Raw genomic sequence first — 15,889 nt, 5'->3', positions numbered from 1 at the left:
CTCAACATACAAAGAATGGGCATCAGTTGGGGGGTGAGACCTCACGGCGCTGGTGGGGTGTCACATTGGTGCTGTGCATCAGTTGGTGGGTGGTGAGTAATTGCACTGTGGCTGGATGTATTGTTACCATTGCATTTTTGTCTCCATTTTCTTCTGCCCTGGTAAATAGTTTTTATATAAATAGACACATTCTATTTTGTTTCCAATTCTCTCCCTCGTCCCATGTGGGGAGCAGTGAACACACAGCCACGTGGTGCTGAGCTGCTGACAGGTTAATCCACAATGAAGCTGCAGATGGTGCCATAACGCATTTCATAGCTTTGCCTCAAGACTTTTCTACTTCTAGATTTCACACAAGAGGTGCAGCGACTGCACAAGACCTTGTCTCAGATAATCTCCCGAAGCACAAACAAATGGCATTCAAAAACACTCAGAAATGACACTCGGACCAAGGAGGCCTGGTTTCCTCAGTGTTTGTGTCTTGTGGTTGACCGGGGGCTGTGGCTGAATGTCTATTCCCATGGTTCAGACATCTGTCAGCATTCAGTGCTATGCATATTCTCTTGTGCTTGGTAACATGTGAGCTCGTGACTGCCCTTCTCCTATAGAATTTATCTGTTTTCCTTACCCAGTAGAGCACATTTTCAACAAACTAATTGGAGCATTTATTTTCTTAGCTTTCCTCTTTAGAATGCAGCCATTTGCCAAATTTATTTAAATCATCTGCAGAACTAGATGATCTTTTTCAACCCAGGCCATTCTATGATTCTATGAACTACAAATTGCTGGTGAGGTCTGGGAAATGGGAGAGGAACAGAATATAGATGCTGAGCTGATGTCTCAGCCACACTCCTTTAGCAACTTGACTACAAAGACAACATCCTCGTTTGGGGGTATTACTTGACTCTGTTGGGAGTACTGGTCAAGTAATCTAAATATGGACATAGACACTCTCATAAGTTAAATATGACATTGTTCAAAACCATTAGAACTACCTTTTCCTTTTTGAAATGCCCCAGTAGTTGAAAGTTGGTGACTTGTTATGATCTCCTTTGTAAAATGAACTTGTGCCACATCTCTGACACTAAGTCTGGCAAGTCTGAAGCCCACACATGACTACACCCAGGACAAATCCCAAATGCTGACTGATGAAAGATACACAGATTTGTACCAAACTTAAAAAGCGACAATTTATCACTGTTGGTAATTCACCAACTTCCAGAAGTCATCCAGTTCTCAGAAGCAACACAAAGAAACTGCCTCAGCAGGAAGCCGTAATCTGGGACCTAGAAAATCTCAGTGTCTGATTATCCGACATTTGTCACTCCCCAAAACCACAGCATCTTCCCAGCTACATACTAAAGCAAATCATCCATTACAAAGCAGCTAAGACAAAAACCACACCAATATGTTCTCTACATGAGTAACCAGAGTATGTACATAACTTATGAAAATCAACATGAAAGTGTTAAGAATTATGAATGTTTTAATAAATGAATATAAATAGTTCACTTGCAACTTTATAATAATGGAATTAAAACACAACAATATCAATAAACATGTATTTATATATATAAAAGTGTTGTTTATTGTAAGGAAACTTTAAATATAACCAACAATATTGAAAATATCGTGACTGGCATTTACGGCCTTGATCATAGTTTACTGCCATACAAGTAATTTCTAGCATTTCTCTTAATCACATTAAGCTAGTGCAAAATTTAGGTAGCTTTCAGAGATTAAGCATACAGAATGACAGGAGTGTAGATTTTAGTTACCTGACATCTCCTTCTAGTATAACAAGCTTCTCTTTTTTCCATAAATCAAAAGTATAAAGGCAAGTTATCGTATGAGCAATTATTCATACCAGGTTTCCAGGTTAAAAAAATGACACTTGTAAATTTTGCTCAGATTGGGGTTTGTTAAGAATTTGACTTATAATTTATACCATACTATATGGCATAAATTATATATTATAATGGTATTATATAATCATAATTTCATATGCAGGTATGATTATATAAATTGTCAGAAAGTATCATTAACTACAGGATAATAATTACATCAACATACGTAAATATATGGCATTAGAAAAGTCATTATCTAAGAAGGAAAGATGTTATCATTCAGGTATTCAAAACAGGGCAGCCTTCCTACAATTCTTGTAGTGCTGTTTTGGCAGAACTACTGCCTGTTGCCATTCTGTGCACTAGCTTGCTATGTACATCAACAGCTAGGTTGGTAAGCAGTATTCAAATTGGGCCGTGCCTGAAATTTCCAGGCACAGACCTCTGTAAGCAATGAGCTCTGAGCTCTGTGCTCCTAATTAAGATGACAGTCTCTCTCCTCAGTCTCAGAAGGTATCCCATGCTATTAGAGCTAAAAAGGTATTTTTCAATGACCTACATTTTTTGAAAGCAGGACATGTTAGCTTCAACAGCAGCATTATTTCCAGAATTGTAGAAAGCTTTTAACTACTGATCTTTAAAATTCAATATACTTTTGCACTTGCTGATAAGGATTTTTTCAAAAACAAGCTTAGCTTAGCATGGCTCTCAATATCAGTAACTTTGTTAATTGGATCTGGTCTTTGATAGCTAAGATTAGAGTGCAAGAAGAGAGTTATACAGAGATCCTTTGAATTGAAATAGGTCAAAGATTTAACGGATTAAAAAAGGTGAGATCTAAAAAAACTAACTAGAGAACAAGCATAGAGAAGACAAAATGCATAAATATAAAACAGGGAGAAGTAAAACGATATAGGTTATGTATGATTAGGCAGAACATGACAACAACCTATGCCTTTGCTTTTAAAGCATGGAGGTTAATTTGTCAGCTGTTCTCATTCTAGACTATACAGAATACACATAACTAATAAAAAATGCAGTTTATTGCAAAAATATACAAGTCCTCTAAATTGCATAAGATATTACAATGTCGTGCTGAAACATGACATATTAAACAAAGAGGACTTCCAGACAAATTACAAAATGTTAAAAATCAGATTTGGTTCATGAGCGTTACACAAAATGCATTGTCATGCTTTATCTTACGATTAGTCTTGTGATTCACTACACTTGTGATAAATGCAACATAAAATCATGACAATCGTAATAGTCAGAAAGTAATATCTACTGTATATCTTCTGTATTAATACATATAAACACTTTGTGTGCACTAATACTTTCAACATATCACATTCAAACTAACAGTCTTCCCAGAAAAACTGTAATCGTTTTGCAGGACAGAAGATGGTTTAACAAGTTCATCGCATGTGGGTTTTTTGAAATCTACTCTTTAAAGAAATGTTGTATTAAAGGACTTGATTTTCAAAGGTGCTGCGGTCCCGCAGGTCTTCTTCATTTCAGGTGGAACCATCACAGTTGAGCACTTTAAAAAACCAAGTCCCCAAGTCATTGAATTTCTATTTTGTTTACTAGTACTTCCACTGTAATAAGTCCAAAAAAAAAAACAAACAAAAAACCACCCCAAAACGCGCTCCTAAAATCACAGAAAATGCTTGGCATCTATAGGAAGAGAGACAATTTCTCAGTGGACTAACCACTACTGTGCTATGTTCTCATAACTGATCCTGTTGCTCCAACGTTTAGTTCATGCACTGGTGTCGGCAATGTCCATGTTTGTTCCAAACAGAGCAACTAGCTGCTCTTCATAGTTTGCAATGTTTCTTTTCAGAATTTCCATACAAGGTCCCAAAAGCCTTTCAAATGCCTGCACGTCCATAACTAAGATAAAAGGAAAGAGAAAAAGAAAGAATGTAATGCACTCGTCAGTGTTAGGCACCGATCTTAGTGTTTATGACATCCCAAAGGAAAATTTTAAATGGTAACTAGGAAGATTCTACTGAGGTATACACTCTGTTGACACAGAAGAGAACCACTTACCTTAGCTGAGAAAATATTCACCAATACACTGCTGTCGTGAAACTTCATAAACACTAGAATTTGCTAAGCTTCTTATTTATGAAATATCTTCAAATTAAGATTTACGTGATGCAAGAGCTCCACGAGAACTCTGGAAGGGACTGGGTTCCTCTGCAGAATGCAGTGTTAAGAGCCTTGGAATTTCAAATAAAACACATCCTTTCTTGATGTTTTTGGCTGTATCTGGGGTCTAGCTTGGCTTATTTTCTTGCTGTTTTTACCTGTTTCCACTCACAGTGGAAATAGATATTTACTTCCTAGCAAACATACAAGAAGTTGGAAATAGTAATCCACATCATGTCTATGTTCTCTATCCAACCAGAATGTTTCCCTTCACTGACCACATGGCATTATCCACTGTATTTCTAGCCAACAGGCCAGGGAGGAAACTTCACACTTGAGTCAGCTTCCAACCTTCATCCTGCAGCCCCCTGACTCCTGAGAAAAGTTCAGATCTCTGCTATTCAGAAGTGCCAGAGATGAATCACCAATACTGGATGAAGACAGTCTTCTTCCTCACTGCTTCTCATTCTTTTCTTTCTATGGTTTTTACTTCTACTGCCTGCTCATCTGTGTGAGTTTAGAGATACGGATTTAAAAAAAAAACAATAGCTTTATAAATAAGAAATAAACTTTTTGTTTACTGGCATGGTAATCAAGGCATCCTTCAAGGAAGTCAAAACCATCTTTACAGTTTTCCCATAACTAGATGTGGGTATGTAGAAATGAAACATTATGAGCATGAAAAGGAATGAGTCAGAAGAGGTTGTCTATAAGCAAACGACAGTGTGATAGAATGATTAAATTAGCAGCTGGTGAAGACAAAGAATTTGTTAAAGCTTCAGTCATGGTGATAAAATGGGACAGAAGTCTTACCACAAAGTTATTTTATGGATAAAAGTCAGAATAATGGGAAAAGAAATTCTTTAGCTAGCTGCAGTTTTGGACAGAATTTTCTGATAGCTATAAAAGGTTTGCAGCAATATTATCTGCACTATCTTGAAGCAATTTTACTTCTACATAATCACAGAAAAGTCAGCGAATTTGTGTTCAATACCAGTTAATAAGTATAAATAATTTTTGCATGTAACTAAAATAAATAGGAAATATAGTAAAATGTGATGTGATTAAAAAGCCTCATTTGGGTAAATGTAATTAAATCTTAGATTCTGAAGAAAGAGAGAGTTCAAATTTAAAACAGTCCCATAGATTATATCATTTTTATATTAGATACAAAGTATTATTGAACAGTACCTAAACACTTGACAGTGCCAAGAGCAAATGCAGAAGCAGCTCGTGGTTTGTTAGTTACAAGAGCAAGTTCTCCAAAATACTGTCCTCTTGAGCATCGAGCTATTTCAACTGCTCCATTCTCTTCTACCTCTACATCTGGTTTACCCTAAAATATCAAGTAAAAAGAAAAACTGAGAACAATATTTGCTGAACTCGCTTGTATAAGCAAAACTGTCAACAACAATAATAGTAATGTTTAGAATAAGTCAAGATTAAAAAAAAAAAAAAGTGTTTAGGGATGTTTTACCTTCCTTGTCATTATAATCCTTACTTCCCCAGATTCCACAATGAAGAAAGAATCAGCCATGTCGCCCTGGAGAAGAAAAAAACAAAGTGGGTAAAGGAAATGTGAAATTTCATTTTTATTTCACACTACACAGATCAGTGTGAAAATAATGCCTCTATTTATTTCCATGGAAACCACAACCAAGATCATAAGAACACTATTTTGATGGAACAAATTCTCAGCTACAAAACACTAATTTTCACCATTAGCTATGCATTTTTGCCAGTGACGTATAAGAACCTGCATGATGTGGTCATAAAGATGTGCACCAGTAATGGTGATCCACCATTTCACAGCTGCTCTGATGGTGTTGTTGCTAGGAAAATGCAGTCTATGCAGTCCATCTTTCATTGGCCTGAATAAATTGAAGTCAGAAGGTGCCAAATCCAGACTATATGGGGGTGTGGGCTGGACAATCCAGCCAAAATTAGGAGTGCTACACATACTCTTTCATATCAAATGCTATTTTGTCAGACTGCCCCTCTATTGCCATCTGCCTCATGGCAGCAGAATGTAAAAGAACAATGGTAGAAGGTTCAACTTCTACTGCCATATTACCAACATAATAAAATATGAGGCATTACTTTTGGAGCAGCTCTTCAACATTAAAATATTGGCAGCCAGTGCCTTGTTGTCCACCTTTTTGATATCACTGCCGAAGAAACCACTTTTGAAGTGAAATACTCTTTTAAGGCACAAAACAATTAACCATCTATAGAGAACTGACTGCAAATACTTTTCATGAAAAAACATAGCTTATACAAAAAGCAGGGAAAAAAACAAATATGGAAGATGATAGGATCCTTATTCCTGTTTCTCCACCTCTGCATTCTTTCTCTTACAGTTTCCCATACATAAAAGCCTCCAAGGGCTGTATCTGATAAACAGTTAATACTTTTGGGCAAGACGATGTCAGTTGCTTATCCCAAAGAGTTTCCTAGATCACAGAACCATAGAATACCCCAATCTGGGAGAGATCTAAAAGAATCAAAGTGTCCGACTCATGGCTCCTCAGAAAACTACCTAACCCTATTTAACCCTATGCCTGAGAGCATACACGAGAAAAGCAAGGTAGGTCTTCAGCGCTCATTAGTATAAACTATCACTTGATAATATAGTTTGAATTGCTAAATATATTAAAAATGTTGACTTGTTTATTCACACCAACAGAAAGGGAACTCTTCAGAGTACTATGTAAGTGAAAAATTAGCTTCTGAAACAGTATCACCTCCTCCAGGTTCACTGTTTTTCTTTCTTTTGATGAAGGAATATAGTTTAAAATCATGTATCATTTATAAATGTTATAGTAATTGTTACTTATTGGAAGAGAAAAACTAAAACACAATAAACAACTGTACCTGAGCAATGATTTGTTCACCATCTTTGTATACTTTGGTGCCAATCACATCAACCACTTTCAAACGCTCGGATACCTTCATTTAAAAAAGAAAAACATCTGATTAACATTATCAGACTGTATTTAGAAAGTCCATTTCTACTTCTTTCCATGAGTCTTTGCATAGGATAGCATATCTTTAGTCTCCTGTTTTAATAATCACTAAAAAAAGAAAGAGCTGCTGAATAGCATTTCTGAGGTTATATTACAGTCTTCAGAGGTGGAAGTGTTGACAGAGGTTCCTTTTTGGATGTTTATACATCCACGTCTTCCAAAATTATTTCAGAAAAGCATACATGTACAAATATAACTGTTAACTGAAGACATTTTGAAATTCCCTAAGTAATTATTTAATTTTACTATTATCAAGCAAAATTAAGCTCAAGAAAATGAAAGTAAAAGAAACAAAAAAAGCCACCGATTTTAAATACTATATTGACAGTGGTTCTTTATCCTTCAAATTTAAAATATAGAAACTATGATATTTTTCCAAAGCAGTATGTTAAATTTTATTGTGGAGAAAATGTTAAATCCAAATTTTAAGAATTTTACCAAGTACCTCTGATACAGCCATTAAAATAATGCAATAGAAAGCTTACTTCTAAGGATTTAAGGAATGGCAACGACTCAATAAAATTTTCATACATTCTTCTCTTTTTGGCATTATTTTTTACAATGATTCTTCGGAACGTTACCCTGTCCTGTAAATACAAAGAGAAGAAGAGAGTTTAGCAACAGAAAACACAAACATGGTAGAACATTCTTTAAAAGTAGCTGAAGATGTTCATATTACCCAGTTATAGTAACTCAGTTTAGCTATCATGCTAGCTATCTAGAGTCACTTAGAGAAAGCAAAATTCCTCTAGAGGTCAATCATGAGCTCCTAAAATTAAGCTCCTGATCTCAATCTCATTCACGTTGTGAAAAGCTTCTCTGCCCTTTGGCAGAACATACACACAGAGTTTACAGATTTGCTTAAACAGGCTGATTACATGATGAGCACTGAGGGATGTGAACAACAGCTATCCCTACCTTGGGATCAGCCAATACATTGATATGTAAGTCTTAAGAATGGCTAACCCAGTTCTACTGTTTTGGTAAATTCTATTGCTGTTGTCGAAGATCTAAATAACATAACATTGATAAATAACCTCATATTTGAACTTTACTCTGGAATCAACAGCATTCATTTTGCAGTTTGGGAAATTAACAATAAAGAACAGTAAAATATATATATATATATATTTTTTTAACTCAGTGCTTTCTTGAGCCTCAGGTTTTTTTCTACAGTTTCTGCTGAAAGAAAGTGCTAAGAGTTCTCAGAATTTTTAATGTTAAATTTTCTAAAATCATAATTCTTTTTTTTTTGATAGTTATAGCATATCAGTGCCATTTATATCATACATTTAAAACAAATGTAAAAATGTAAATAAATAATGTAAAAAATAATACATTAACGTAAGTATTTCACTTACCAAACCCCAGATGGCACCAGGAGAGGTAGCTATAATTGTAGCTGCTCTGGGTGTATTGTACATTAAGGCCAGCTCACCAAAACTTCCTCGGTTGTCATAGGTGCCAACACACCTCCCAACACCATCACATTTTACATAAATATCGTATGTCCCTCTGTTAATAAAATAGATAAATAAAGTGAATAGGATCTAGTCCTGTTCTTTGCTAAGCACTCCCACTCTATTTTTGTACCATGGGTCCCAAAAATAAAGCATTTTAAATACATATTCCGCTTGCTTAAACTGTATTAAGCACCTTGCTGAGGACAACTCCATCACTTCAGTAAATATTCAATAAATAACAAAAGTAGTTCCACTTTAAAGTGAAGGATAAGGTTGTTAGTTTTGACAGTAATTCACTGTAAAAACAGACTGGATTTACAGTGACCTATTGATTGCCAAAACTGTATTTATTAAAAATGAAGTAGTAGTATACATGTTTATTAATTTTAACTATACTATGTACAAATGTAGCATATTGCTATGATATGAAATAATACAATTTAACATTTAAACAACTTCAAAACAGAAATTTGTGAGGTAATAATTAGATGAATTCCACATTCAATGAATGTGCATGAAAAGCAACGTAAGATTAAGAAATAAAGAGATCATGTACTTATCTAACATCATGTGGATTTCTTCTGTCTGTTCACTCCTCAACTATTACTTTTTTGTTGTTTTGAGAAAGCAGTAAAATATGGTATCTCACAGAACATGACACAGCCATCCTCACTGATGCTAAGCCATCACTTTGTTCAGTGCTGAGTATCTGTATAATGCATGCTGATAAATTGTGTGAATGATTTCCAAAAACTGCTCTCCAAATCTCAACACAACTGCATTAGTTCTCATGTGTTCTATTTTCTTTCTCCCACACAAATGTGTAAGAATCAAGTGCAAGCACAGTGAGAAATAGATTTTTCTCAGTGGACTTTCCCATAATACTTAGTGCTACAAGACACAGCCATTCACCTATCAATGACATAGAAGTTGTCACCATCATCTCCTTGATCAATGACATGTTCCCCTCCTTCAACCAGCTTTTCAAACATCGCGTCCAACACCTGAGACATCTGCTCCTGTTTAAAAGAACACAATCAAAGACAAGAAATTATTATCTGCTTTCAAAATCTTACTCTTCAGATTAACTAACTGCTCCACCTCTCAAATATGCAGAAATTGCTTAGGGACATAAAAATGTTTATGCTGCAGAGATCATGGGTAAGCCAGAAAGACAGATTCTATTTCCTACTTAGTGTTAGTTTCTTCTCTGCCAGTGTTCCGATCCCAACTTCCCTTCTTGTACTACTAATGACAAAATAGATCTTGAGTGCAACAGAAATTACTCTTAAGCGTTCAAAAATAGAATTTCAACCTTCACTAATTTCATCAATTATGTAGTTGTGTGCCTCATTGCAAACAACACACTTACCTGGTTTTGTCTTCAGGAATATTTTATCGGATCAAAACGACTGCAAGTACTTTGAAAATCTGAATTATATCACATCTGCGTGATGCTGGGACAGAAGTAACCATAATGGTCTGTAGTGCTTTGGTTTAGTAAATGCTAGTAAATGTTAGTAAATGGGAAATAGGAACATACACATGGTTATAAAAGTACTTTATTAAACTGAATGGAATATGAATGCCTGGAGGGAAATATTAACAGCATAACAAAATGTCAACTTTTGAATTATAAAACAAAAAACTAATAACTAATCATACTATTGGCTTTGCTTGTTGTAGACCTCTTAAAACCTAATTGTTTACATTAAAAAACAACAAACACAGTTCTTCTGTGAATTGATACAAATCCTAAAAAGATAACTTAATAATTGACATTTTATTTCTGGTTTATTCAGAAATATACCTAAAACACTGAGAACAAGCACAAAATTCTCATTGACTTTTTCAAGCTTACCAAGTATGTATAACATTGGAACAAACAGTGAAACTACTGAAAACCACAACACAGAAAAGCCAAAGGATTTACATCCTCAGGCTTTTTGAATGGTTCAATTCATAGCATTCCCAACCACCTCAAAATGACATTTACCTTTCCAGACAAAACCAACTAAACCAGTCCTGTAAGAGTCCTTCCGCAGCCCATGGGCAGAGATAACCATACCACGTATCTCAGAATAATTCTCTAGAGATTGCTCTTCTTCCTGCTGATAGAGGGCTTCTCCAACTAAATGATACTTAATTTGTAGATAGATAAAGCTAGGTGAATGAATTCCATCTTTAATTTATTGGATTTCTTCACTTACGCAAACCTTTTAAAAATATCAAGCTGGTGTTATCAGATCCTATTTAAAAATGAAAGCAGCCAAACACAATTTTACTTCAGAGAATTAATTTATCACGTGTGGGCACAGAAAAACAACAGATGCACAGCATCCATCCTCAGTACAAATCACGGTGAGGTACAGAAGGACATAATGCAGCCTACCTCGGCCAGCGGGGAACCCTTTGACTATGTCTTGTTTTAGTACTTTTTTTGTTATAGGCAGGCGTGTATTTGCAAAAATAAAGGTGATGTAACTATCCATTCATAAGTGAATAGCTCACAATTCAATTTAGGAGAAAAGTGTATGCGTGTGCATGCCATTGAGAGACACTGAAAACAATATACTATTATCTTCTGAAGTACTATACATATATTTTAACTTTCTGAATAAACTGCAACTAACTGAAAGACAAGTAGTCCTCTTTCTAAAACTTTCAACACAAAATAATGATAGAGCAGACTGCAATAGCCAACCCAGGCACGTGGCTCTTGATGTCACCATGAGAATTACAAAACCTGCTTGCTTAGTTTGCTTCTACACGAATCCTCTTGTTTCCCTGCCAAAATGAGGCTCAATTTACTACTGCTCTCTGTAGTTGCTCTGAAAGGATAAAGATGGGTAATTTCAAAATTAAAAAGTAGATCTGCTATCATATGCAAAATTAATTCCAGTGTTTCGTAAAGTGGCACAATCTGAAAGCAGTTTGGGTTTGAAAAATGCTTCTAAAATGAAACCAGAAAGGATTTTTTTAAATCACTGTTTGCAGATCTGTGCAATGCTGTGGCAATCTGGTAATCCGTACTGCTAGAATGACACTTTATTAAAATGATGCAATTCTAATAGAAATAAAATTTATAGAGAAACTGAACTATTGAACATGGATGTCATGAAATCCATGACTTTCGCTAGAGTTTCGTTATCTTAACACAGCTTTTTCAAGAGTAACAGTTACCAGCTCTTTGTTCTTAAGAACAACGTTCTCTACAAATAAGAAATGCCAAAACTGAAGTTCAAATTATTTGAAATTTGATTATGTATATAATATTTATTTACATACTCTGATTAATAGCAGCAATGGTTTTTTTTATTTTTTTTTTTTACATTCTTAATGGTGAAGCATGCAGATATCAAAAAAGGATCCTTTTAGAAAATCATGGTAATGTTGGCTTGTTGCAATCAAAGCAGACTTAGTATCATCGCATTTGACAGCAAAAAATCCTTTAATTTCCTTAAGTATGAAGAGGCTGAGTAAGAAATCAGATTTTCTGAAAGACACATTCACAATATAAACTATATTCATGTAGCAAGATTTTTTTAATGAAGATTTTTTATTTTTTTCTTTTTTGAAGTGTATTTACTGCATTTCTGACAAAGAGTCTAACAATTGGACTTAATGACAGAGTGTGATTTCACAAAATAATTTATTAGGTAAGTGAAATAAACAAACTACAGTTACTGTCTGAATCATCTTTGATTTCAGGTGTGAATTTAGAATCACAGAATATCCCAAGCTGTAAGGGACCCACATGGATCACCAAGTCCAACCCCTGGCTCCACACAGGACCACCCAAAATTCAAACACCATGTCCCAGAGCGTTGTCCAAATGTATTTTGATCTGTCAGCTTGGTGCCATGACCACTGGGGAGCCTGTTCCAGTGCCTGACCACAGGCAAAGGGTGAAGAACCTTTACCTAACACCTAGCCAAAGCCTGCCCTGATGCAGCTCCATGCTGTTCCTTTAGGTCTTTTATCACTGGGAAAGAGGAAAATGAAGGAGCAGCAGTTCCCTCACCAGCATCAGCCTCTCCTACAATGTAAAGTGGAGATAGTGCAGTTTTCTTTTCTTTCTTATTCAGACCAAGACTGCCCCTATCCCAGCTTAAGTGAGGAAGTTCTTCTGCATGTTTAGATCAATCAGAATCAGAGCCAACTATGAAGCACAACTCACCAGGACCATGGGATGTGCTCAGGCGCTGCTATGATACTGTCCAGGCTATTTTGCTCTTGGCAGCTGTCAGCAAAGCTGGAACAGTCTGGGCTTGTGTTAACTATTGTTCCTCCTGATAAGCCCTGGTCATGGTTTGAAGGAGCAGACAAGCCAGGACTTCTTTCCAGAAAACAGTCCAGACAAAAGCACCCTGCTGGTTTCGTGGGGTTAGCAGGAGGCTGAGGTGTAAGAGTTAAGCCATACATCCACGTATAAGTAATAATGCACTGCTTGGCTTAAGGATCACTGAATGTCCTCAGATCTATTGTTACTGATCACAGAACTGAAGAAAGGTGACAAGAAAGTAAAATTTTAAGAGTAAAATTTTAAGAGTAAAACAGCCTACTGTAATCAGTCAAACTCTCCCTGTTGGCACCCTTTTTAATTTCCTGACAAACAAAATCTGTCTTTCTAGTCAATCAAATGACATTTTCCCCTGTAATTGAAGTGTTCAAAATACTAAACATTTAATATCAAAATACTAAACATTTAATATGAAGAGCGTGTTCTGTGACTAACTAGTGAAAAACAGTGAGCAGGTATTCTTAGTTATTTCATCCAAAACATGTAAATTAACTCCACAACCTCTCTGAGCAACCTGGTTCAGCATTTGGCCATCCTCATGGGTAAAAAGGCCTTCACTTATGCTTAAACAGATATTATTTACTTATGTATTATTTCAGCGTCTCAGTGTCTCCTGATGCACGTCCTTCTATAGCTCCTTCACCTGGCAGCTCAGCACTGAGCACAGCACATTTTCCCCAGGTGATACCCCTCAGCCTTCAGGAGAGACATCAGACACTCTCAGGAGCCTGAGACCTGGATGGCTGTATCCCACCTCTGGATCTGGCTTGAAACCTCTTATGTCACACAGCTGGCTGGTCCAGCTGATGCTGTGGAGCACTCAGTGGGCCTCATCATCACTGTTACTACACTAACTCTGGTATTTCCATAGCCTCTCATGCACTTTTTTTTCAGGCCCCTTCAAGCTTCCATCTGCACAAAGCACCTCAGCAATAAAGTCTGTCCTCTTTGCTGAGCTCCAGGGAGACCAGCTCTGCTGATCTGTCTTTCCTAAAAAGTACATACCCATCCGTGACAGCATTCCAGTCATGCAAGCTGTCCCACCATGTCTCCATGACTGCAATGAGATCACGGCCCTGAGACCACACACAGATCTCTAGTTCTTCATCTTTGTTCCCATGCACACAGCACTGATTCAGGCACTTCCGAGAAGAGGATGCAGGTTTCCCTGGGGGAATGCAAGATGATTCCTCATAGTTATTCACACCCTTGAGGTGGCTGGTCTTGTGGCTCCTGGGAGGCAGCTGAGGCACATCTGTTGCTGTTCTGGTTGGCCTGGTTCATTCCCAATGTGGTTGCAATGGCATGAGCATTGCCATTTAGGACCCCACTCCCCAGTATCAATCAATTAATGTTCAGCAAAGTACTAAGAAGGCAGTGAAGCAGACACAGTACTAGAACAGTGAGGGGAAAAAAAAAGAGACAAAAAAATCCAGCCAAATATAGGAAGGAAAATCATGGAAAGAAAAAAAATTACAAATCAATAAGTCAGGATCTTGAAGATGAAGAGTAAATTGCAGAATTCATGTCTCCAGCACCCAGTGTTTGTTTTTCAGAGCAAAAAAACCATGTACATGTACTCCCCTGGAACTCTGATCTTAATGTTTGCAGTGCTATCGATCCAACTCAAAATGTATAGCTCCCTTGTGTGATATCCACTTGTAAACTCATCAAAAAGCCCTTATTCCTTTACTATCAAACAATCTAATTAATATTTAGATGTATGATCAATATTTTTGAGTATTGATCAGTATTTTCCTCAAAAATTCTTCTGCACAGTTACATGTTGTTAATGTTCTGCCTCTGACATACCATGCACATGTCCATCAAGGCTCAGTAACACTTTCTCTGTTCTGTAACTTGCCCCTCTGAGCAAGCTGGCTTACTCCTACAGCAGTTTGCTAAAAAAGAGCAGAAATAATACTGGACTGCAAGCATTTTGTAAGTTTTTAAGATGAAGACACCTTCCATTGGGAAGTTCTTCTCTTAAATGTTCATTAACTGAATACAGGCCAGGTGGAGTGTATTCCTGTTTGCAAGATATGATGTGAATATGAATTTTGTCTTAAAGAAGAAAGGAGCATTAAGGGCAATTCTATCTTTGGGAATCCATTAGTTTGTGAAGAGTTTTATGCAATCTAGGAAAGCAGAATGTTCATGCATTCTGGGCTCTCTCATTCGTATATTCATATATGTACTTGCATTAATTGTTCTACCATCTGTAGTCCCAATTTTTCAAAGCAAAAAAAATTAAGAATGTAAAAGCATTATGAGAACCTTCTGTTAGTAGCACACTTCAATTAAGGCTTTTGCCATGAGCAGAAGAGTCCACTATTCATAAAACATGGCTGCCTTATGCTTTTTTTCCTCTTCCCTTGAATTAATCAATTATAATTGATTAATCAATATTTGTACTCTTTTATAATAATTCCCCAGGTGAATGAGTGGCAATATGCCTGGACACAGCTCTTGTACATTTGTAGAGAATATGTATAATTTATTACCTTTTAGAAAAAGGTCAAATCTTATTGAAATATTCACTACAGGCATTAGCAGGGCAATGATCTCCAAAATAAAATTTCCCTGAAACAGAACAGATCTAAAACTGTTTATGGATTTTTGCTAAAGAAAGGACTTGAACTTTAAGTGCTAGGGTGCAGCACAACTTTGATGGCACCAGTCCCTTTAGTCTCCTAGTTGGTTCATCACTTGTTTTTTTTGTTCTTTTTTTTTTTTTTTAACTGCTAGTCTATGGGCCATATCTAGCCCATAGCAGACAAACCACATAACTTGCTATTAATCTGCCTCAGCAAAATTTCCTCTTAAAAGACAAAACCAAAAGAGTAACTGCCTGAAGTCTGTCATCTAGATGAGCTGCTCCTGCTGCTGTTCCTCTCAGTGATAGAACAGCTGTTGGGTTGCATGCACAGAAACAAAACTCAGTAACAGCAATTTGGGATTCATCCTCAGTAATGGCTCAAGGCATCTGGTCATCTTGTTTACTCCTTGTTGGCTTAGACAAAATGAAAAGGAAGGGAAAGAAGGCATGAATGAAGGAGATGAAAATAGAAAGAAGCATGCAGCTTCTGA

General features: G+C 36.4%; 1 protein-coding gene across 1 annotated transcript in view; it reads right to left on the bottom strand.

Moving 5' to 3' along the window:
* Window positions 1–1,564: 1,564 nt before the first annotated feature.
* The window catches only part of PRKAR2B (protein kinase cAMP-dependent type II regulatory subunit beta), an 81,367-nt gene continuing 67,042 nt past the window's right edge, over window positions 1,565–15,889 (bottom strand). The window contains exons 5-11 of the mRNA XM_031598545.2: window positions 9,409–9,515; window positions 8,395–8,548; window positions 7,519–7,620; window positions 6,882–6,956; window positions 5,485–5,550; window positions 5,199–5,343; window positions 1,565–3,746 (exon numbers count right to left, since the gene is read on the bottom strand). Of these exons, the coding sequence (XP_031454405.1) occupies window positions 3,613–3,746; window positions 5,199–5,343; window positions 5,485–5,550; window positions 6,882–6,956; window positions 7,519–7,620; window positions 8,395–8,548; window positions 9,409–9,515 (783 nt within the window). The 3' untranslated portion in view covers window positions 1,565–3,612. The remainder of the gene's footprint in view (window positions 3,747–5,198; window positions 5,344–5,484; window positions 5,551–6,881; window positions 6,957–7,518; window positions 7,621–8,394; window positions 8,549–9,408; window positions 9,516–15,889) is intronic.

This window comes from Phasianus colchicus, chromosome 1, assembly GCF_987193195.1.
Source record: "Phasianus colchicus chromosome 1, bPhaCol1.hap1.1, whole genome shotgun sequence".
Taxonomy (NCBI): Eukaryota; Metazoa; Chordata; class Aves; order Galliformes; family Phasianidae; genus Phasianus; species Phasianus colchicus.
This window is presented reverse-complemented; position numbering and strand designations above follow the sequence as displayed.